This window comes from Ruditapes philippinarum, unplaced genomic scaffold (assembly GCF_026571515.1).
Source record: "Ruditapes philippinarum isolate M1 unplaced genomic scaffold, ASM2657151v2 ctg927_1_1_1_1, whole genome shotgun sequence".
NCBI lineage: Eukaryota > Metazoa > Mollusca > Bivalvia > Venerida > Veneridae > Ruditapes > Ruditapes philippinarum.
The window spans coordinates 52,710-78,285 of NW_026865196.1; the positions used below are offsets into that span (position 1 = coordinate 52,710).

The 25,576-nt window shown below is 30.9% G+C and overlaps 1 protein-coding gene across 5 annotated transcripts in view; it reads left to right on the forward strand.

Annotated features, from left to right (window-relative positions):
* Positions 1-25,576, forward strand: part of LOC132728151 (flagellar attachment zone protein 1-like) — a 154,176-nt gene that overhangs the window by 12,114 nt on the left and 116,486 nt on the right. For 2 of the 5 annotated variants that reach the window (XM_060713780.1, XM_060713781.1), the window contains exons 1-14: positions 119-282; positions 7,042-7,205; positions 7,885-8,146; positions 11,063-11,146; positions 11,534-11,631; positions 13,397-13,541; positions 14,428-14,553; positions 15,170-15,190; positions 16,729-16,854; positions 17,224-17,391; positions 20,590-20,631; positions 23,917-24,042; positions 24,364-24,531; positions 24,906-24,977. In XM_060713780.1, coding sequence (XP_060569763.1) covers positions 244-282; positions 7,042-7,205; positions 7,885-8,146; positions 11,063-11,146; positions 11,534-11,631; positions 13,397-13,541; positions 14,428-14,553; positions 15,170-15,190; positions 16,729-16,854; positions 17,224-17,391; positions 20,590-20,631; positions 23,917-24,042; positions 24,364-24,531; positions 24,906-24,977 — 1,641 coding nt within the window. In that variant the 5' untranslated portion in view covers positions 119-243. Of the gene's footprint in view, positions 1-118; positions 283-7,041; positions 7,206-7,884; positions 8,147-11,062; positions 11,147-11,533; positions 11,632-13,396; positions 13,542-14,427; positions 14,554-15,169; positions 15,191-16,728; positions 16,855-17,223; positions 17,392-20,589; positions 20,632-23,916; positions 24,043-24,363; positions 24,532-24,905; positions 24,978-25,576 lie in introns of those variants that run through there. The other 3 variants (XM_060713782.1, XM_060713779.1, XM_060713783.1) reach the window with 3 other exon arrangements.

Sequence of the window (25,576 nt, forward strand, 5' to 3'; positions counted from 1 at the left end):
GTTTTGTGTTTGCATGGCATGTCAAAAGGCGTTCAAAATTGTTACACTTAATATTATAGTAAAACAAACTCGTAAATGAAGTAATGGCGTTTTTTATTGATATTTTAATTTTTGTAAATATTGTGTATTTTAAAAGCGGATATGGAGATGATCAATGTATTGAAATCTAAACAAAAAACGTGAGTCTGGATCGAAGCGATTTTCCCTGTTACGAGTGTTATTACGGTTTTCATTACAGAAATTATGTTTACTAAACGGTTAAGAGATTGGAATGACATAGAGGTTAGAAATTCTTGATTGATCTATATATAGAACATAATACGCAAATAATCAATTGATACTTGTTTAGAGATTAATTCTGAATTGTTTTACGTTTTATGTGACTGTGCTTACTGTGCTAAAGGATGATGTTTATGCCAAGATTTGTTTATCATTGGGTGTACTATATTAAGATTCAAACCTGTCCTTGATTCAACACCAGTTTTGTTTATGTCCAAAAGTGTTGTGAGAATGTAAAATAATAATATCAATTTAAATTCTCTGCACCAACAAAAGACAGGGCCTGTCCATTTCTTTACAAGTCTATATTTATAAATGAAATGATTATTAATTATTGCAAGATTGAAAGTGATAGCTATTTAGGTAAAGCAAATTTTAGATGACATTGTTCATTCAATTCTATATACATGTATAATGGCTAAGGGTGGAAATTTTGAACCACTTTCTTCTTACCATGGTTTACAGAGGTCAGAATTCCTTCATAAAACCGGCCAGTTTATGAAAGATCAGTGTGATCCCATAAAATACATGTAAATTCCTGCAAAACAAATAGAAAATTGGTATGATATAATAAAATACTTGTAAATTCCTGTAAAAAGAATAAAAGAAATTTGGTATAATAATAAAATACATGTAAATTTCCTGCAAAACCAATAAAAAATTAGTAAGATATAGAGGATATTTGTTTGTTTCAGTGTAAGATCGAAAAACATTTCACCGAGTGAACACCAGATGCAATATTTTCCACAAGAGGCGTAGCCACGAGTGAAAATATAATAGCTGGGGTTCACGAGTGAAATATTATTTGATCTTACATGTAAAACAAACAAATTTTCTGTTTATTTCATGATTTTTAACGATTTTTACACCATTTTACTGATTTTTGCCGCGTAGCGTCATGCTCTTATCTTCATGACGTCATCAAATAATGACGTCACAATGTTGAAGCAAAATATAATTCCATGATTATTTTTAGATTTTAGATGTTTTTCAGCACAACGTTCGTAAATATTTACGAACTACAGTTATCACGTACATTTTTTATTATGATTGACTACATTTCCGCTGAAAAAAACATTCATTGATGATAAATATTTTATTTTTACGCCAAATATAGTTCGGCTACTGTGAAATTATATTTGGTAATCATTACTGTGAAATTATCAGAATATTATTAACCGTTATAATTCAGTAATCGACTGCAAAACATGTAATAAAATAAGTATAATGCATGTAAATTTCTGTAAATGAATTGAAAATTGGTATTTGAATGAACTGACAAAAATTTATTCATACAGGAGATTTTATAGTCTGAGATTACAATGTCATGTGTATAATTATTATATGCTGAAATTAATCTTTTACAAATCTAAGCCTGCATAAGATCAGATCATGTAATTAGGGCAAACAATTTTAATAGCTAGTAAAATCAGATCAGTTTTGAATTTCATTTCAATCTTTCATTTATGCCACTAAATAATGATACCTAAGCTTTTTTTATAGTGAATATGACTTATCAATGGTACGAACCAAGACCAGTATTTATGTCTATACAGTTTAACTTGACACTATGTCATGTAATATATAATGCACCAGTTAATGAAATCTTGCGCAAGTGACATGATAAAATGATGTCCCAGTATTGTGATTTGGAAATATCCTATGTTATTTTGGCACCAAAGCGAAACAGCCACATTAATCTAACAGTGTAGGACAGATGTTGAAACTTGGCGTATTTTTTCCACTGTCATCCACACTGTCCGGGGTTTGCGGATTGGTGGAAGAGAGGTGAGGAGGGGTGTGGTGGGTTAAAGAAAGTTGACGACAGCATTAAATTTTGGTTTCTAGTAAATCGGCTCTCTGGGTTGATCATGTTAAAATTTTGATGTTTTTAAATTCAAAATAGGTCTGTCAGTTTAATAACACCTGTCTGCAATCTAGGATCTAGATTATTTTTATAAGTAATAATATTGATAAAAATTTTGCAAGCCACAACAAATGCGGGAGACTTTAAAGACTGTTGTTAAAGTATTGCTTTACAAGATTGAACACTTGAAGGCTATACGAAGTTAAATGATTACTTCAATTATGACATCTTTTGTAAAGCACACAAGATAATTTCCCTCCAGGAATGCATGATATAAATTATTTATTCAAGGCTTTTATCTTTTATTATCATACGAAATCAGATAGGTAGTATATTTTTTCCGTATTCTAAAAGCCTGATCGATACCGATATTTTGACAACATTCTTTCTTTTTGACATGGTAATATTTCAAAATGGTGCCCTTTCAATTTCTTGGTTTAATTATTTACCCTAATGAATGTCAGTTGGAAAGTTTACACCATATTAGATATGTATTAAGAGTGGTTTATTGAATTCTAATGTTATAGAGAACGGAGTGGTGGTAATTGATTCCGTATACTCCTGTATGGAAAATGAATTTTGAATCATAAATTTTAGATCGATTTTAAATAATTGCATGACTTAATTAAAACCATGAATGTTATATATATTTATTATTTTGTATTTGCTGATTTAAAGCAACAGGCATGAAAGAAAGTCATTATTTTAATTTGTTTTTACAAAATTTGTTAAAAATTTGCCACAACTTTATTTTTAGAATATTCTTTTTATGTCTGTGTTATAAAATTTTAAATGTTTTTAAAAATGATTTTCGTGAATCAGATTTCTATTTTATGAAGTTTTATTTTGTGTTTGTGTAACATTCCAAATTCCCCATTTAGTCACATGATATGTGAGTTTTAGTGACGGCAAAGTGAGACACAACTGGTGGGAGGTTCAACTAATGTTGGTAAGGGAAGGCCTTTAACCAGGAATAACTTTGTGTACTTTGATTTGTTTTGTCAGATAGATAATAACTTAATAAAGCAAACATCAAGGAATCCTTCTGTTTTCCTATATAACATCTTAATATTTTTACCGTAAGTAAAATAAAGCCCTGTAAGTTTTGATTTACACTCTAGTATCCACTTCAAAGGCATTAAACAGTTGGACCTACTGGTTTTCATAAATTCAATCAATTGAATAGTTTCGTGCTTTTTGGCGTTTGTTTGGATAAGGTAAACTTGCTGATAGAGGTATATATCAAATGGTTTTTCGTTGGTTTGCGACAAAGTCGTTTTCTAAATAACGGGCAAATTACTTCAGACATTGTCAAGTGAAATTATTGTATTACTTCCATTTATGATATTAAAAAAATGCCCTATTCAAGTTGTTATATTTACCTCTTTTAAGAAGTTATTTAAACAGTCTATTAGCTTGATGGTATTATAGCTAGGTGTGGTGTAGAGCTTTGAACTGAGGTGACCTTAAAATCAAACAAATGTTACTAATTACCAGTAAAAATACCATTCGGCTTTTAACATTTTTGATCTGTAACATTTTGAATATAGCATGCTTGGTATTCTAGCTGAAGAAGCTTCAATTTACAGTTTAAACACTTAACCTGTGGATTTTCTGATATTGACTTGACCCACTTCAATTTTGGAACTTTTCATTTATGAAATTTGGGGATGGATACAGTATAGACGAGGAAAATAAATGGGTTCAACTTAACATCTCTTAGCTCCAGCAAGGAAGGTGGTTTTGTTTAAAGTTTGTAACATAGAGGTTATAGCCAAGGTCATCTTTTCTGCCTCAGCGCCATATGACCTAACTTGTGTTGGTGCGCCATCCCCCCAAAAAAATTCAGATGCCATATTTTTGCTCATACAATGCATTTTGATATAAGTAAAAATTTACATGAATGGAAAGTCTGAAGTTTTTAGTTTATTTTTGCAATATCATTGACATGTATTTGACTTTGTGAGTGAGAAAATAGTAAGTTAAAGTGAAACATTATCCTCCTATAGTCACAAAAAAAAGTTCCTATATTTCTTGAATGTTTTTGATGTTAGCTTTGTTCTGTTGAATAATGAATGTCCCCAGTTTTGCTATATCTTCAAAAGGTTCATGCGAAACATCTATATAAAATTCTAGACACTAGAAAGTTTGAAGTATGACAAGCCCATTTTATAAGTTAAAGTTCCCAAATGCAGCATTTGTGTATAAATACTAGCTTTGAAAAAAAAAGAAGAAAATAAAACAAAAAAATATTTTTTTGTAAACCCATTGTGTCTGAGGGGTTGCCTTTACAGGTTAAGGCATCAGAATTGCAGCCACTGTTTATCCCTGCCTGATTAGAGGCCACTAAATGGGTTTGAATTACTGGAGTCTATGCATATATCTTGGCTCTAGCAGGTAAAGTGGTTTTGACCCTAGGCGTTGACAACCGAAGTTACCCAAAATCATCTTTCCTGTTTTGGCACCATATGACTATGCTGTGTCGGTGCACCGTAAAACCAAACAAAACAAAAAAAATTAAAAATTGCAACCAAAATGCTACAATAAATGAACAGAAAGAAGAAAGAATATTGATGAGTTTATACCCAGTTATTACCTGGAACAATCCCTGAAAAAAAATGGAGTGTAAATCAAAATAATTCAATGATTTCAAGAGTGCTTAATATTTGAAAAGATCAGCGAAATTGTTAACATTTTAAAAAAGATTTAGGACAGTTTTAATGAGAGTTTTAAATCATTATATTTATTTGATCATGTCCTTTGTTGAAAGGTAAATACCCACGTCTATTGACACTGTGATCGCATGTACTTAACTTTTGCATGGATTGAAATTGCTCAAATTGCTTTGTATATACCCTTATATATATCTATATAGACTTCTGTTTTCTGAACGATCTTGTTTTATATAGAATGAAAAAAAGGTCAATGGGATATTTTTCGATTTAACGGAAACTTTTTCGTAGGGAAATTTGAGAACTGAATAACTCTTGTACTTGTTTCCGTCAATATTTGGCGAGCTATTGATGGATAATTGTGTATTATGGCGAAGATATAGAATTTAAATGTTTGTTTAACACGTTTGAAAACATGGAATTTTGTGGACATTATATATTGATGTAGGTGTTTCTTTAAGTATGTTAATGTAGATTGTTAGCATGGATTGTTAGTGTAGATAGAAGAAACGTGATATATAAGATAGAGATATAAATTGCCGACTTTGCTGGAGTTTAAGCTCGAAGAGCTGTTTACATAATATGTTTGATGATATCATTCTGGAGTTTAAAAGTTGATAAATTGTTTTTGGATTATTAAAGATACGAGGTTTGAGTAGTGTTGCAGTTGCAAAGTTTTAATTCTACATATTTAGAGTGTTTTGACTTAAATTCATTCAAGCTTTAATTGTTACCCCTGAAACTCAGATTGTGCTGTTAGTAATGAGGTATGATGATAATGATAAAAAAATGGTAATTTATGTCATATTTTGCGAATTTCACCCAAAATGTCACATGCACTGTGAATATTTATACATTTCTGTAACTTTTGTTACATTTTTCTTTTGTTTCATATTAACTTGTATGGATGGGTGACCCATTAAAAATAAAAAAATGAATTTGATATGTACATTCTTTATCAAAATTCTATTGTGTACAAAACTAAAGGTTTATAGATCGAGGCACTCTAAAATCATTCCTTGAACTAACCAATTCCCAAAATTAGAAATATTTTCACTCAGCTAGCTCACTTTAAAGACACATATGGCTTTGTTTTATTGTTAAAGGCCTCATGTGCCTCAGAAACTCTTTTATTTTTGTTTCTCAAAATCTTTTTATCTTTGGTATCCTGATATAGTTTACAGTAAGTCAAACCATCTTTTGCTTTCATTGCATTTAATTTAGCAATAAGTAAAGTTAAACTGATTTAGTATTTTATTGTATCGAAGTCAAAATACTACTTCTGGTCCTTTTATAGCAATAATTTTATACTCAGCACTTCTTTCTTTAGGTGATAGGCTGCGATGTAACATACTCTAAAAAATTTTTTATTTAAACATTATAAAACTCATGTCAGCTCTTTCTTAAGAAAGAAAACATATTTGTTTCTTTAAGGCTTAATGTGCCTTTAAAAACATTTTTATGTTTATTATATTATCTAGAAAAAAAGTTAGATTTAATATATTGGATAAATCTTCCCAATATTCTAAAAGGCACTATATGCCTCAGAAACTTAAAAAATTGTACTTCTTTAGAAAGGGCAAGCATGCGTTTTATAATGGTTTGAGAGAATGTTACAGATGCTTGATACCTGAATAAAGTAGCGCTTAAGGTGAAATAACCTGTCATAAAAGAAGCAAAAGGTAAACAAAGTATTACATTAACTTCATACAAAATACTTGAGCCGCGTCATGACAAAACAAACATAATGGGTTTGCGACCAGCATGGATCCAGACCAGCCTGCGCATCTGCGCAGTCTGATCAGGATCCATGCTGTTCGCTATCAGTTTCTCTACTTGTAATAGAGTTGGTAAGCGAACAGCATGGATCCTGATCAGACTGCGCGGATGCGCAGGCTGGTCTGGATCCATGCTGGTCGCAAACCCATTATGTTGGTTTTGTCATGACGCGGCTCTTTTAATTACTATAACTGTACTAACTTTAAAAAAACATCAGAATCAAAAGATAAGTCAGGTAATTAGGAAATGAGTAACTTTTTGGAAATGATAACAGGACACTATCAGAATCTCCTGAAAATTGAAAATAAAGGCATTTCTAAGGCATAATGGGCCTTTAATGTATTAACATGCTGAAATTTACCACTTTTAAAGAAACTTGCTGACATTTGTTAAAAAAAGTGAGAAAACCATGACTTTCAATTCTTTATTTTTTTACATTTTCAGAGAGGAGACCAATTGGATCACTTCCCAACACGAGAAAACGGAGAAATGTATTACGGTTCCCAGATGCAGCTCAGTCCAGAGCGAACATCCCTCAACTCATTAAAGGGAGGTAATCCACAGGATTCTATGCTCTCGTTGTTTCCTGATGATGACAGTGGTTTTAAGTAAGTTGTTTATAATATTATAAAATTTAGAAAAGAAAATGATTTATTTCTAAATTTTGATTAAATTGTATTACTTTTAAGTTTTAAGTTCCAAGTGCATAAAATCATGAAATTTTAAATTTTGTACATAGATCAATTTCTGCACTATTTTGCAAAAGATAATGAAAAGGTATACTCAGAATTTTTGCTTTTCATGTTTTGATAATTTTGCACAATCAAAGTTATTGTTCTGGCAAAAATTACAGCAAATGGTCCACAATTCTCGAAAAAATATTTCCAATCCTTCCATATCATAAAAACCTCAGCCGACCCAGGGTACTCTATAAGTAACAAAGAATCACCTGTGCTTGATTTTACAGGGAATGAATTAAAGAAAGGTCATGTCTATTATGAGCCTAATTTCTGTTACATGTAGAAAGAATTATTTGATTTCCCAAAGATTTATAGATAAAATTTGTGTTTGTTCTCTATACTTAGGGAATATATTTTTTTCAAAAGATTTCTGACATGCAAGTTTGTAAAACAAGAAAAGTCTTTGATTGCCTTAATAAAAGAAATTGCTGAAAATCTTGGACAAATTTTTTTCATTGAAAAGAAATGAAATGAATGAAAGACACAAACACTAAGTAAAATTAAGACAACCTTTTTCTATTAAAACATTATTTATTATTAATTTCAGTTCAACATTTAGATCAAAAAGTCGCTCAGGGCTATATTTATCCGACGATTACAACAGTTTATCTCCGAGAATGAACCGATCACGCTCCATGACACGTCTTCCAATGACCAGCTCCCAAGACCTCGACCCACTCCTCACACAGTCGCACCGGATGCGACCGTTCGAGCATTCACTGCGGCACTTGAAAGATAATTTAGATGACAGTGAAAACAGACGTATTGTTTTGGTACATAAGTTAAAAGAAGCACAAGAAACATTAGAGGTAATAGTTACTGTGTGGAAATTTTAGTTACTGTGTGGAAATTTTATTTTTTTACGAAAACTATTTTTTTTTTTTGCATGTTTTTGACATCTGTGATCACTTTGGTACCATTGTTTTCTTAGCTGAATTAGTTTAAGAGACATATGTTTATGAGATAGAATCCTTTTGGCTTAAACACCAATTTCATAATTATTGTTCACTGAAATGCACATCGTTTAAGTAGGTTCCCCATGTTAAAGCAGACATCTCCAGAAAATGATAAAACAAATTTAAAAAAATCAAACAGAAAGTATATTAATCTTATATCAGAAATCTGAACAATATCAGAATTTAAGTGACATTTTTTCCATGTTTCCAGTGTGCCTTTATTAAGTTAGGTTGAACATTTTATAAGTATAATTGACAAAGTTATTTAACAAAGTTTTATTATATTGAAGTTTTCATAAAAAAATGTAAGCATGTTGCTTTTGCTAATCTTAGAAAAGTAAATTCCAGATACAAGTGTGTACAGGATTCATAGAATGGAAAACAAATGCTTTAACAATATAAGTTTTGCAGCCTACCGGTATATAAATAGATTTAATATTGTATTTTGCTTTGATTATCTTCCACATCATGTTTGAACATTTACATTGTGAAATGTTACATAATCAATAGAAATTTATGACTTGAATCTCATTAATGTTTGAATACTTGATTGAAATAACTGGCAAACATTTTCTCGACATGTTATGGCAGTTTTATAAATACAAGAATAATAACTGCGATGTTTACAAATATTTGTCGTAAATATAGCGTGTTTGCAATGTCATTATCTGGTATATGTTAGTTTTACTTACTTTTATGTAGTTAGGAAAACCTATTGAATTTGGTGCGAAGCTTAAATTCATCAAAGACAGGGTAACATTTGTGTAAATTTCGAGCAAACTTGAGCTAACTTGAAATTATCTGGCACTGAAATTGGTAAGCCCCACCCACCTTGATGTAGGGATTCATGGCACACATAGATACATGTAATGGTATAACTGTAGACCAATGAAATGTCAGTTCCTGTGGAAAAAAATAGTGTTATAAATGAAGTAAGTGCTCACTCATAGGCTCATGTACAGATATAAATTTATATAGATGAAATAAACATTACATCTCTTGAAATAAATGCATTTTACATGAAGTATATGCTTGCTCATATGGAAAATTTTCGGCAGTGAGGGTAAACAAACCAAACACGAACCACATTTATAAAGTTATAAGACTTGGCCACTAAACTTCAGAGTGCTGGCATGGCCCAGTGGTTATCGCATTGGTCTAGTAATCAAAAGATTTTCTGGCTGCATGGGTTCAAACCCTGTTTTATGTAAATTTCTGTAAAAATTTTATTCACTTATTTGCGACTATTTCTTAACTTTTATATTATAAAAAGTTAAAGAAGATATGATGTGAAGAAAAATGAAACACTTATTAAAGAGTTTCTTGATTATTTTTTTTTTGTATAAATTAATGAAACTAGATATGATGTGCAGAAAATAAAACACTTATTAAAGTGATCTTGAATTTTTTTTTGATAAATAAGTTAAAGAAGACAATGATGTGCAGAAAAATGAAACACTTAAAAATGATCTTGAAAATGTCAATAATGTGTAATCAGAACATATGTTTAGTTGTCAAAGTTGAAAACTTTGTTATCTGAAAAACTAAATCTAGCTGATAAAATGAAATATTCGTGTTATTGCTAGAATAAGGTAAACAATGATATTGAATTTCTTTTTAATTAAAAAATTTAGAAAAAAAATCTGTGCTTTTTCGGCAAAGTACTTGTTTTTGTCAGTGAGATAAAACCTGTATCAGTCACTATATATCACTTACAATGTAAACATAGATGGTTTTTTAATCAGATAAAATGAATATATTTTTGTTATTTTTCAATAATTTTTGTACTTTTCTGCATAGAAGTTCTCTTTTGCTTGATGTCTTTTTACCTTACACATACCATATATTTCCAATTATAAGACGCATTTTTGAGACACTAATTTCAAATATAGAGTAAGGGAGTGCATCTTATAACCCAGTACTACATTATGTTTCTATATTTCAAATGTTGTTTTTAAGAAATGGATTAGTGTCATTTATGAATATGAATGAGATGATAAATGAGTTACTGGTTTGTCATTCTCTCTTTGTATTATGGTGAAAAGAATTTGCTTCGCTACACAATCCTATATACATGTATAAATATGTTTAAACATGTATAAACAGCAAGATAAAGTTACAAATTATTTTTGGGCAAAAGTTCAGATTCATGGAAAAAATCTTTTCATTTGTCAATTTGGACAAATCCATTTTATTGTTTTTAGGGAGAATTTTAAAATATGAAGTGACTGACCAAGATCAGACTGTAACAATATAAGTTGAATTGATACACAAAATTTTGAATCAATTTTTAATCAACGATAAATCAATAATCATGATTTTTAATGACAAATTTTAGTTATTGGCATTTCCACCTGATTAACTTCTTTCTTTGAAATAATGTCCTTAACGAATTTTTTAATTTGCCAATTTTTTTGTTTTGTATGTTTTGTACTTTATTTTGAAAAAATTTAAAAATTTTGGCCGCGTCAAACAAAAACCCAAAATGTGCGTTTGCGCCCCGCATGGTTCCCAAACAGCCTGGCGACCGCGCAGTTGATCAAAGGGTCCATGCTGTTCGCTATCAGTTTCTCTACTTGTAATAGGGTTGGTAAGCGAACAGCATGGATCCTGATCAGACTGCACGGATGCGCAGGCTGGTCTGGATCCATGCTGGTCGCAAACCCATTATGTTGGTTTTGTCGTGACGCGGCTCATTTCTATTTTAAGCTCAGTACACAGTTAAGCATTATATGCCAGTTACCACAGTCTATATTTGTATAATTACAGTTACAAAATGACAGATTAAACAGGATTGAGGGAACGGCAAAAACAAACTCGGTGCTTGTAGATGATCTGAAATACAAAGAAAAGGTAGGTCTAGGTATCGAAACATAATTTGGGGAGAGGGGCAGGCAAAATCTGGTTTTGACATGCTTGTCCATTTTAACTTAAGTATTTCTTAACTTGTCCGTATGATATTTATATAGTATACTTTGAAAATTTTCATTTGTCTGTACAGGCTGTGGGAAACCTGGGCAATACCAACAGTTGGTTCTGCCTCATTCCGCTAGGTGTAGAGAGGGTAGGGGATAGATTCAAAGCTCGCCTCACTCATATGAATTGTAGAAATATTACTTTTTGAAAGCAAGTTTTTCAAACATTTTTCTTTGCGTAATTTATGCTGACTTATTTAAGTTTAAAATAGACATAGTATATTCATTAATTTAAAGTATAACATTGTGTTGCTATTATTTCCAGGAATATAGAGATAAAATCAACCATTTAGAACACTCAGAAGAAGCCAAGTTGTATCTCAAATCAGAAAATGACAGACTACGAGAAGAAATGCAACATAGGTAACGTTTACTGTAATAAAATAATCATGAATTTTTATGGTCTGAGAAATATTTTGGCCGAGCATATTTTAATTTCCGATTTAACTTTCCTTTTTTTATGGCGGAAAACTTTCGGTTTAACTGTTCTGTCATGACAGCACAGTAGCTAACAGCTTTTAATACCTATTAACTATTGGTGCTTTAAGAAGTAGAACTTGCTTTTCATTAAAAATACAATACTTTGTTGGAAAAGTAAGATTTTGGCATAGTTTAATGCTTCCTCTTTGACCTGAATTTTTCATTGTACTGGTTAGTGTTTATACTTTATGTGTCATTTCACACACAAAAAACAACACAAGTGCACTATTTTACAAACTGCTCATCAATTTGCCCACCTTGTGACAATATCCCGTCTTTATTGTAGTTTATACTTCAATTATTTTGTTCATAATTCCAGACATGATTACAGGTATTATATGTTTAGTATGCTAGATATACACAATAGTTTTTCATTGTCATTGTTAGAGCTTTTGGTGCAATATGAAAAAGAGTTATCATCCTTGAAACACAAATAATGTGATGCAAAATAATCTTACAGCAGACAAAATGAAATTTTGTTGTATCTTTAATTTGTGGATTGACCTATCCACTAAAACAACAAAGATTAGTTTCCCACAAATAATTATGATTTTGCCTTATTGCAAAAGGACACAGCAGCTTGTTTTTGTGTGACATATTATTTTGTAACTAGCTGGTGGTACTTTATATAATACAGAATTTATGTTAATTTGAGGTGTCATTGGTTTAGTAGTGAACATTTGTCCCGTCTGCTAAGCTCAATTGAGAGAGTATTTGATTTGTAATTCAGGGGTCCCTAGTTTGATCTTCCGGATAGTTAAATTGATCTAATTGTTAATTGTCTGTCATCCCTGAATCAGAAATCATGTGGGATCGGGGATAAAATAATTATTACGATTGATCTTGGTCGTCCTGGGCCGAGTGGTTCAGGTTGTTGATTTCAAACAACTTGCTTTTCAAGTAAAAAAGCTATCCAGTAAGCTTACGGAATGTTGATGGTTCTACTCATGTGCCCGTTTGTGCCTGAAATAATATACAAAGGGGCACCTGAGATCTTCCTCCACCAGTAAAGCTGGAAAGTCGCCATATGACCTATGGCGTAATGTAAAAGCTAACCAAATAGAGGAAAAAAGTTACACTATAGAGTTTTGATTGTTTTAGTTGCTAGCAATGAAAATTTGGCTGAATTTGTCTTTGTGCTCTTTGCGTAAAATGTTGAATCCAAATTTTGACATTGTATTTACACTGTATATGTTGTCTAGGCAACAAAGGGGCCACACTATCTAGTTATTAATTTGTTTGGAAAATTTCCTTTTTCTATAATTATAATGTTCAAAATTACCAGACAAGAAGGTAAAACTTCAAATTTCATTTAAACAAGATTATGCTTAAAAATTACTGAGAGGAACTTTTAATGCAGCGTGCCTACAGATTCATGCTAATTTTCAATTGTATTTAAAAGTTAATAATTGTGAAGTGAACATAGAAAGTAATTTACACATTGCAAATGGCACTTACAATCCAAGTTAACTACCAAAAGAGATCAAATATGCTTAAATAGCCCTTTAATTGCTGTGTTAGTCATGCAGTAGTTATATGGTGATAAATACTGCACATAACATTTAAATTATTACTTGTTTGTTTATTTGTTTCATCTATTTTTATGTTAAACTTATTAACACTTATAACATTAATTATGTTTTATTAGGATTGACAAGCTCGACTTCCAGTTGCGATCATTACAAGCACAGCACCAAGTCTCTGAGACAGAAAACTTTAAACGTAGCAATCTCCTAGAGCAAAGTACGACAGCATTGTCTTTACTGGAAAATGAGAACACTAAGCTGAAAAAGGTAAGTTATGCTATTGAGATGTATACATTATTATTTTTATGTCTTGATCAGAATATTTCTCTTCGAGTTAACAAACTTACACCTGGGCCTCAGTGGCTGAAGTTGCCAAGTGGCCAAATGGCTTAAGTGGCTGACTGGATCATTGACCACTCACTGCTGTGGGTTACAACCATGTCAGGGTGTTTGGGTTTTTTCATGAAAGAAAGCTATCTGGCTGAAATATAGGTTACTGAAGGTCAATAATGGGCCATAATGGAAGGGAATGGATTGAAACTTCACACACTTGTTTTCTGTGATTATCTAAGATGAATGGCACAAGTCCCATAACTCTGGTTTGCTTTTTTGCATAATTATGCCCCTTTTTTGACTTAGAAATTCTAGGTAAATTTTTGCTTGTTAGACGGTATCTCCATAACTACTGAAGGGTTTGTACCTTTTCGGACAATTTTATGTATTCATGTAGGTAAGCATTATTATACTCAATGAAACACCCTTGTGACAACTTTTCGCATAGTTGAGCGTTACTGTCCTCCGACAGATCTTGTTATCTTGAATTGTTTGTTTGGCTATTAGAAGAATAGGGAGAGGTATTGAAATTGCCCTAACATTGATTAGTGTTGCAATCGCACTTTTTCTAAGTTTTTGCATGCCTGTTGGTATCTCCAAATCTAATTAGTGGAATGGGCTAAAGCTTGACACACTTGTTCTCTGTGATTATCTTACATTATGGACACAGGTCCTGTAACTCTGAGTTAACTTTTTACTGTCAAGCACTGAGAATAGTCAAGCATGCTGTCTTTGTTATATTTATTATATGTATTGTTTTTGTTCTTTATTTAAGGATAAAGTTATATTTATTATATGTTGTTTTTGTTCTTTATTTCAGGATAAAGATACATTACGGCAGGAATTATTGGTGGCTAAGGAAGCTCTGGAGTTAGCTAGAGAGAAATATGGACCCATGGAGGGAGAAAATAAAAGTTATAAACATGAAATAGAAAGAATTAAAGAGGTAAGAATGTGATACAGATGCTAACAAAGTTTACTTTGTTTAAACATACTGACTTACATATTAGCTTGATTGTGAAAAAAAGCTTGAAGCGCATTCAAATTACTTTAAGTTGGTCCTTTCTTTAGAACCAACCAATACTTGTGTCATATTGTTACTTTAGTGCAGTAACAGGTTAAATCCTTATATAACTTTATAGGAGTTGCCCGTTACTGCACTAAGGTGACGTTATGTGTGAGATGGGCTCAAACCTACAATCCCCAGGTGTGAGGCAGAGACAATTCATTTTATATATAACCTAAAGGTTGATATATGTATTTCAATCATTAGTTGAAGGGATCTTCATTGGTCTTAAGGTTTTATGACAGTATTTATTGTAAAATTTTGGATTTCAATGACAGCTTTATGATAATCTCCAGATTCTAAGCTGACTTAAGAGCAAATAGTGCAGACCATGATCAGACTGCACAGATTTGTCTGCTGGCTAACCTTGTTCTGCACTTGCTGGATTGGTACAATATTTTTCCCTCAGCAAAAAATAAAAATGAAACAATTCTTAAAAAAAAATTGTAGCATTATTATTAATTTCATTCATCATGTGTTTTTTGTAATGATATAGACATTCCTAGAAATGAAAGAGGTAAGGCATCTGTTAGTTATTACCCCTTTTTTTACGTCCTGTACCATCGTGTCTAACAAACTTTTTAATTGTGAGGGGGTTACTCATTCGCAAATAAGAAAATAACTTTACTTTACCTACTAGGTCCTAGCTCAGAATTAGGTTACTTTTTTTAATGTTTCTTAAAATGTTCAATGATATTTTAAAGATTTTCCTTATGTAAAATATATAACAAACATAAAATAAGTAAAAAGGGAGTTTAGTAATGCACCTGTGTATGTACATGTATTTGTTCAAAGTTGTTTTAGAAATTTTATATTGAACATTAATAGGTGAGCAGGTGATAAGTCGGCTAATGAATTAAATTTTAACTGTGTATTTTAAACTTATGTACAGTTTATTAACATTTTGTCTCTTAAGTGTATAGTTTTAATATTACAATATACATAAATAGAAATGTAGATTTATCAATAGTTAGATTTTATTTGGAGTCTTTGGTTGAGGGTTTTCTTCATTGGCTGAGAGAGTATGATAGCTAAATTTTTGTTCCCAAATTTTACTCTGGACATATCATTCTATCAAGTGAAGAGATTATTAAGCGTTTTATTCAATTACATTTGAGCATTGTATTCTATCAAGTGATGAGATTTCTATTAAATGACTAGGTTATTGAGTATTTTATTTTTGCATTTGACTCTTTTAAAAGTCATTAACTCTATCAAAAGGGTAAAGTATTTGATTGCGCTTTGAATTGCAATGAACAGTTTTGATACAAAAATAGCAAAATTAAGGGTATATGTTTATATTATTAATATTATTGTATCAAGTTGAACTAAAATGGACTGAAAGTTCATTAAAAAAAAAAAAAACAAATTTATCATGATACAAAATAAAATTAATGTGTACTGAATGAAATTATTTGAATTAGAACAGTAGTCTGTATTATAGACAGATAACCAAAGAATTGTATTTTAAAATAGAATAGTATTTTCTATGTTGGTGACAGCAAACTGAAGAAAAGTATTCATTTATTATAAAAATGTAATGTACCATTTGTAATGTGTCCAGAGTGGTGTGCTACTTACATTGTATAACAGTTACTGTTAATGGAATAAATCCGAAAATATTGAAATTAAATAATTATTTGTATGTGAAGTTTTATACAAAAAAATGCACAAAATGTAAGCATCCTTGTTTTATCACTTAACACCATTGTTGTGAATTAATACCCCACCCATCTTACTCATTTTATTGAAAATCTCAAAATTTATTTCTGCGCATTGTGGCAATGATCTCAATGGAGCTATTTGTGTCTATGAAATGCTGTAAACCAGGAAGAAAATATTAACCAGTCAACATTAATGTAATAATGAATTTTGAAACAGACTATAATGTTCTCCTACTGTAAAATGAGCTTACTTTGAAATCAACCATTCAATTAACCATTCAATGTAATTATTTCCCATTTGAATGACAAAATATAAATATTATATATCATTTTACAATAAAATGACCTTTTTTAAAAACCTGTTATTCACTTTACATGTATATTTTTCCAGGAAAATGACAGACTGTCACACAAAGCTCATTCAGCCACAAGTAAGTTAAATGAACTCAAAGATCTCACAGAGTCCATGAGGGAGGAGAATGAAAAATTGGCCAGTTCTTGGAAACAGCTTGCAGAGGTACAGAAAACTATTTTTCATTGAATTTCCCTTGTATACTGGTTCATAAAGGTCATTGCTTTGGAATAATAAATAGATGGGAATCGCTCAAAACACATTGCACATAGGTTTTGTTTATCTCAGTTGTTATAGCAAAATGACTACCTTCTTGAAAGGGTTAGGAGAAGTACTGGTATTTGAAGAGAAAAAAACTCTAAATTAAAAAAGGAACATGTTAGAAGCTTAGATAGTTGCTATTGAAATTCCTCAAAACAATTGCTAAAATTTCAAACTAAAAAGGGATCGGTATATGTAAATACAATTATTGCTTTGTTAAGAAAATTAGCATAAAAAACAAAATGGTATCTCTTGATTAACCCTTCTTTCCAGGAAAAGCAAAAGTTGGTTCGAGAGATTGACAATAACCAAGAAAATCACCGAGAGGCGAGAGCGCGTGTAACTAACCTGGCAACAGAAAGAGATCGACTATTTAACGAGAAAATGGAAATGACGTCTAAAACACAACAGCTTATGATTGATAAGGAACAAATTGAAAAGGTACAAAGTGTTATCATTTTTCAGGAATAAATTATACAGTTAGACCTGTCCTGCAAGCCACCTGCTCTTTTTGAAAAGTTACTGTTTTTCTTATTAGCCTCAGAGCGGTAGTTGTTTTTCTGTGGTGAAGTCGTCTGTGGGAAGCAAAATTGATTCTTTTCTTATTTCATGGTATATGACTTCAAGGTTAGTTTGAAGACACAGGTTTAACTGTATAAGTGTGTTTACCTCACTATTACAACCTTGTGTGAATCAACTATTCTTCTATGATCACTATAATAATTTTGTCTGTCTATATATACACATGATGAAATACTCTTTATTTTATCTGTTGTTTCTGTATATCTTTCACATCTATGTATAGGTTAGAGTGCATATTGGGTGTTCTTCGTAAATAAGAAAGCTAAAAAGGAGCGGAGCTTGCGAAGCGACTGTAGCTTTCTTATTTACGAAGAACATCCAATACGCACTCTAACCGGCTTAGTGCTCCGCCCATTTTTTTCCGCCCAACACACTGCGTGACGTCACACGATAGCCCTAAATGTGTATAACCATATTTGAAAGAGGTAGCGGTACACATTTTCGGGTCACGTGTTTTGCATAGCTTTATATTCCCGCATTCAGACAATATCATGGTGCATATCCATATCGGTACCCTCTTTGCGAAATATTCTCAAAACGGTACCCTCTTTGAACATACACAGGTCATGCGATGGATAACAATGCAGTAAAAATTCATTGTAATATGGAAAGGAGGTATGACACATAGAAAAGATATATACCACGGACAGAGCTGCATCAGTACTAAGGGTGTAGTAATTAAGTACCAGTACCAGTACTTGGCAAATTATGCAGTACCATTACCAGTACCAGTACTAGATTTTAGCTCGGTACTGCAGTACCAGTACTTTTTTTGGTGAAGTAATTAAGTATCAGTACCATTACTTTTATATATTCATCAAAGTTTGAATAAATACAGTGTCAAACAAATAATTGCAAGTATTATTCAGCAAAGAAATAAAATCATAATTTACTTTAAAGTTAACAAAACATATTTACAACTTTATAGTTTTAACATACTTTTTACAAACAATATTTACAACATATATTCATGTCATATCTAATTATTTAGTAACCAGTCAACTGTATAAATACAATGCAAACATCTTTCATTTAAAACACAACAGTTTTTTGTTGCCTTTCACACCTCTGTTCAATTTATACCAAAGTAAATAACAACTTTTTATGGTGCTAACAATATCACTTTTTTCACTTGAAATGGGATTATTTAGAATAGAAGAAATTAATAAGTGTTTATTTTGCTCTTTTACTAGTAAATACAAAGTAATAAAAGATTTCAATAAGGATATTTTAGGGTAAAGAGTTATTTAGTCTGTTTATCTTAATTTAATTTTTACTTAAAGTCTTTGGTGCTTTTTATGATGAATACTATGTTAACATTTGAATGAATATTGCAGCAAATTATCTTTAGATTTGATAACTTACTTTTTTACAAAAATAAAATATAGTTAATGTAATTTACAGCTTTATTTTATGAGAAAAAATGATGCTATTTTTAATTTTTATCAAAACCAAAAGTACTGGGTAATGCAGTAGCAGTACCACTTTTTAAGACAGTAATGCAGTACCAGTACCAGTAGTAGCATAATTTTGTAAGAGTAATTCAGTATCAGTACCAGTACTTGCAAAATCACTGCAGTACGTACTGCAGTACCAGTACCAGTACCAGTAATGCAGCTCTGACCACGGAACACTAGAATGTTTTATATATATGCTGATTTGTCATGTGCCCGATTTTCATGTAATGCAACTTCACAATAAGCTACAAAAAGTAGACATGTCTTGCCTCGCCTGTCACCTCGACATATTTTTCGGGCTGAAATGAACCTGTACATAGCTTGATTATATATGCATCATACATATTTATTATGTTCATATACATATCATCTTCGGACAAATGGCAGTATATTGTCAAAAATAAATGTAAAATTAATAAAAACACACTACTTTCGGTTTTGCAGCGGCACGGGCTGTAATATTTACATAAAAGTAAGAAATATTACATACATACTTTGTTGGAATAAGTGAACTTTTTATTTGGAGATTATAAAATGATACTGGTTCCGTAAGTAATAAAACATTTTTTACTGTTATTTTGCCTGTTTTCATTTCAATGAACCTTTTTTTTAATTCTATGCCGTAGTGACGATATACATGTGCGTGTACGGAAAAAACATGATGCATAAATATTGATTAGTAGGAGTAAACTTCAAGATCTCTGCACATGCGTATATTTCACTTTAGCGCTCTTCGAAACTTAGCTCCGCCCACTTGCGTTTTATAATATAAAACGTCCAGTTTATATAAAATCTGTTCTATTAAGGTTTGAAACCTGAAAATTTGAAAAATCCTCGTCGGTGATTGGCTTGAAAAAATTGGCGAGCACTAATTTTATTTGATATCAAGAATGATGTATTGCAAAAATCTGACCATAACTGATTCTGAGCTCAGATGAATCACAAAATGGTAACCAAAAATTAAGAGACATGAAAGAGAAGTAATTGGTACCAAGTTAAAGATGCCTTCAGCTTTGATTTTCTTCAGGAAAAAACAATCCTGTGTAGTTTCAGACTAAGAAATTCAGTAATTTTATTTTATTTTTGAAAAGTGCATCATAATACTGTAATTATGTAATTCCTTAAAACAGCGTAAAGAGAGCTAATTGTAACGTGTCAGTGACGTTTGTTTCTAAAAATAGAATATCGGTTAACAAATTAACCATCATACTAATTTAAATATCGAAGGTGGACAGATATCAAGGGGTGTCCTTAGTGTTTACATATTTTATCTGCAAAAAATTTCATTTTCCATCTATATGCATTTGATTTGAAATTTATTTGAAATGATTTATCTAAAAATTACTTATTTAATCTTTGAAAAGTTGAAGGCTGCATTAGTGTATATTGTTTGTAGATGAAGCATGGCAGTATATTAACACAAACCACTATTTTGTTCCCAATTGGTCATAAAAAAAAATGAAGATAATAATGGTGCCCTGGTGCCAATTAAATGTAAATTGTACCAAGTCAGGTTCTGTAAAAGAATGATATATTGGAAAATGAAAGTTTCTATGAAAATTATAAATAATGTTTAATCATTAAAATTTCCTTTTCTCAGGGATGGAAAAAATTGAGACAGAAAAAAGATTTAGTGGAAAAGGTCCTTTGTATACATTATTGTCTTAGTGCAAAACTATTTTATATCCTTCTGTACTTATATACGGTAGAATGTATAAGGTTATGAATAGTTTTGCACTTTTGAGGCAGTGTTTTATAAATTTTGATTAAGTCTGGTGACTGACACATTCTAGTGTCATAGCTTTGGCCTTATTAATGTTTACAATTCTTTGTTTCCCATTTTGCTACATGGAACCAATCAATTTAGGGAACCAAGCTTTTTAGGGAACCAAGCATTTCAGGGAACTAATCATTTCAGGGAACCAGTTTGATACAGAGAACATTGTTTCTTGTTGGTGTGTTTGAACTTTTCTTGCATAGGGAGATTTGATTTTACTCAAGTTTTCACTTGTGCTGGAAAACTTCAATTACGTGTAAGAAGAGTGCCATGCTTTGAAAATTATCATTTGCCTTAATGCACAGGTTATTTTATCATTTGTAATGTTTTTTGACAGGTTTTATGTCTCTATATAAGCATTTGTTTTGAAATATAATTTATGATATATAATAGTTTATAATACAGAAAACTTCCTTTTTTTTAGAAGAAAGTGTGTATACACAACTATATAGATGTTCACGATTATCCAATGAAAAGTGACATTACAAATGTGCAGTATAATAAAAACCTACATTTCGACTGGACCATATAATCAATCAAAATTATCATTTATAACTAATACATAAATTAATGATGGCACTCATTTAAACTTACTTGTCCAACATAATTTGATAATGTAGCAAATTGGGAAACTAAGACTCCTCTTTATTTTAGCATTTTTATATTACTTTTTTCACCTTTCATAGCTTTTTTTCTTAAATCTAATTTATAAAATGGTATTATATTACATTCTTGTTACTAGAGGCTTGTAAAGGTAATGTTTAGAGATTTGACCTTCACCTTATATCCTTACATCAATGTAATATTCTTACAGGTCAATGGTTCAAATCCCACACTCCTGATTAAAATTGTAGAATTTTTATTATAAATTTCTTAGCATGCACCAACATACTATAACAAATGAAACGGTGTTAAAGCCAGATTTTCTTTCGTTACAAATGATGTAGTGATGCAAGCAAAGGTTTTCTTGCATTAGATAAAGAGTTGACAATAATTAGTTATGTTTTTAACATTGCATAATTCAAAGCAAAAGAATGAGCAACTATTTCAGTGAAAAGTTTGGTAAAAAAAGGCAGTTCATTACAGCAATACATAGGCCAATCTATTGAAATGTAAAAAAAAATTATTGAAGTTAGTAAACATTTAAAACGATGCAGATTGTTTTACCAACATGTGACATTTGTTTAGAAGAGTATTAATTTAAGATGGTCCCCCCTTTGATACAAACAAGTCTAGCAGAGTATTCCCCCTTGATACTACTTTGTCATTTAAAAAAAAAATCATATGGAATGTTCCATACAGAGATGAAGGGGTATTAGGGTGAAGTTGATTGGATTTGTTTGCTATGATTGCTTTAGAGTTATGTCCCTTTGAAAATAGTGTTTGAATGTTTAAATTTTCTTTGTAATTTTGCAAAAATATCATGCCTAGAGTATAGAGTTTTAGATAGAAAGTTTGCTAGCATATATTTGATGGCAATTATGCAAAATATAAATATAATGTGTTTTTTTAGAAGGACTAAAAATGGTTGAAAACATTTCCATTTCAGTCTTAAATGCTTGCTTGCTGTTAAGGCATGCTTTTAAATTTAACATGTTTTTATACTTTGTTTTATATATAATTTGCAGGACAATTAGTAACATAAAAACACAACAAAACATTGAATATTTGATATTTATGCTAGAAAAAGAAAACCATATGAAATTTTGAAGTTTTTTGTGTATATTGTGGATTGAAAGGATTTCATTGGTTGTTTTTTCTGTCAGAAAGTAATAAATGTCTGTCTGCAGCTTAGCCATGCATCATTAGTTTGATCCTCGAGTGATGCGTAATTTCTCTATTACAAATGGTTTCGGACATTGAGTCTGATTGGCCTCTCACTGCTGATTCAGAAATCCTGTGAAAAATAGTAGTTGTTCAATTGCGTGAAAGTTAAAAATTACTGGTTTGTTATCCAGTTGAAACCATTAGGTGGGTCACTTGCCAACGTGGTAAAATGTTTAAAAACCAGAAAAACAAACAAACTAATGTGAAAAGAAAGCTGTTTTGATAATATTTAGTGTAATATATATATTTTTTACAGAGACTTGTATTTATAGAGAAGGTAGTTTATGTATAGACATAGGGACAAGGGGAGATAAACTTAGCTTAGTAGATAACTATAACATCTTACAGGAGTTGTCTTTTCATATATTTACTACGTACATGAGATAAATTAAGAGAATTCATAAATTCAAGTACTGATACACTTTGAAAGAAACGCATGTGGTAGTGCTAGTGAAATTTGAATGCATGAAAAGTTTGAGGGAAAAAAAATGCTTGAAAATATTAGGAAAAAAAAATAAAGTCCATATTATAGCGGGAAAAGTTTTCTTTTAGATATCGTTATTCAACCATTGCATGGTATTTCTTCAGCAGAAAAAAAAAAGACCAACAAAAACTTTGAAACCTTGCTTTATTTTTTGTTGACAATGTTGTTTTTGTAAATGTTACTGAATTCTAGATTTAGCGATGGCGAATTTGGGTTTCTTATTACATGTATTTAGATGTTAGTTATATGGTGTTAACTTTCAGATTGAAGTCATTTTTGTCATTAGGTAATGATAATAAGTATGGGGGAATTTGCTGTGACTTTCAAGGAAGTATTAAATTTTAGATTAGATATTTTTGTTATTGGTGAAGGTTGTAATAGAAAAACCAAATAGTTTTGATAGGCTGTAAAAATGGCCTGACGTGATTATGGTGTAAAGTTTAGGCAGAACAAAAATATTGTTGGTTGGCAACAAGATCGGTCAGTTTAATACATGATATTGCATAACTGTTTTTACTTGAAATTACATATGACTTGATTTTTTGCATAGTTCCGCATTTATTTATTAATAACACCATCAAGGGTATTTAATGAAATTTAATTCCTCATTGTCTTTTCTTTTTTTGTTGTTCTTGTTGTTGATTTTGACGATTTTGTTTGTGTTTACCCTGATCAAATATAATTCAGATGCTTTGATAGAGAAATTGACAGTTATTGAATTACTGCATAATAATTTAATCTGTTATAAATACATGATGGCAAGGACTTCAATGTCTTGATAGAAAGGGTTGAAATTGAGTACTCATGCACTAATAATTGTTCTTTTAATAACATTGTAGACAAAGATCGCACTAGAAGAGCAGATTGCTGAGCAGGAAGAAGAATTGACGCGGATCAGAAAAGGCGTCAAACGGAAGGATGAGGAACGGCGCCTTCTAGAGGAGAGCTTGCATGACTCAAAAAATGTAACATACCTTTATTGTTTCTGACTTAGTACTTTGTTTACAGTGATAATTTGTTTAAAAGGAAAAAAACAAAACACTTCTGCTTTTGAATTGTTTACAGTGATAATTTGTTTAAAAGAAATAAGAACTTGTGCCTTCGAATGAGTTGACAGATGTCTAGAAGAAAAAAATATTAATAATTTTACAAATTTGAAGAATAGGCTCTATTCTTGTCCTATGAATATAATTCTAGTGTAAACCATTCAACAACTTTCATTCAATTATAAAATTAAAACATCAGTGCTAAAAATAGACATTATGTAACATTTTCTGTTCTGCTAGAACTATGACGAACTGTACAAAGAATTATCAAATGTACGAGCATATTACGAGAGATCGTTGGAACAAATCAGTGTCCTGGAGAACAACAAACATTTAGCCATACAACAAATGGAACTTGCTGAACATGAAAAAGAACGTCTCCGTGTTGAAAATGATCGTCTCAGAGAGGTATGGTAAAATTTTTGTTTTACATGTATTTCAATAATGCTCTTATTTTGTTCGCCAATTTATATTTTAAAATGAACATCAAATTGTTTGTTCTGTTTTATTGCATTTACAAAGGCATGCTGTGAAACATGGTTTTAAATTGCACATAAGATAATGTTAATGTTTTATGCTCAAAAGTTGCAAACACAATTTTGTTCCCATTTCCCTTTGTTCACTGAAAATGTAATTCATTTCTGACCTTATTTGTGGTGTTAGAGTCACACACATAAATGAGTCATGAAATGTTAATGTCAAAATTTAAGGCATTCCATTAAATAAATAATATAATGCTAAATTTTGATAATTTTAACTGTATGAAAAGTGTTGAATTTCAGTTGGCAGAAGGCAGGTCTCGAGATCTAAAAAATGAGAGAGAACAACTGGAAGAAGCTGTCCTAGACCTTAAGGTAATTGTAATTCTAAGAATAGGTGGCCTTGACCTAAATTGGGCTAAGTTTCTATAAATAGATTTCATTGATTTCATGTCCTTGATATAGTTTCTAATTCTAGAACTTTACTTTTTGGGAATGAAATTTTTTACTAGTTTTCTTTGACTTAGAATGTTTCAGTTTTGAGTAGTCAGGTTTGAATTATTTGTGTGTTGATTTAGAAATTTATATCTAGTTTAAGCATGTGAATTAATTATTAAATCATTTTGGGTTCAATACAGTAGATTATAGAAATTTTAACCAGGAAATCTTTAACTTTAGTCTCGGGACCGTGTTGCATGAAATAGTAGTAGTTCTAAATTCCTTCTGTATTTCTTAGCATGTCTATCAGCTTTCAGATCTTTAAGTACACTCCTGAATTCTCTTATGTTTTAGTTGCCATTTTTTTTCTGCCAAAGATTTATTATACTTAGTTGACAAAAAGCTTGTCTGATTTCTAACTTCCATTAGTAATCGTAAGTTGCTAAGTTAACATTTAAGATGTCTTTTTCATCCAAACTATGGATGCAGTTTAAACTTATAACCTGCTGAATCTGAAAGTGATTTACTTGAACTAC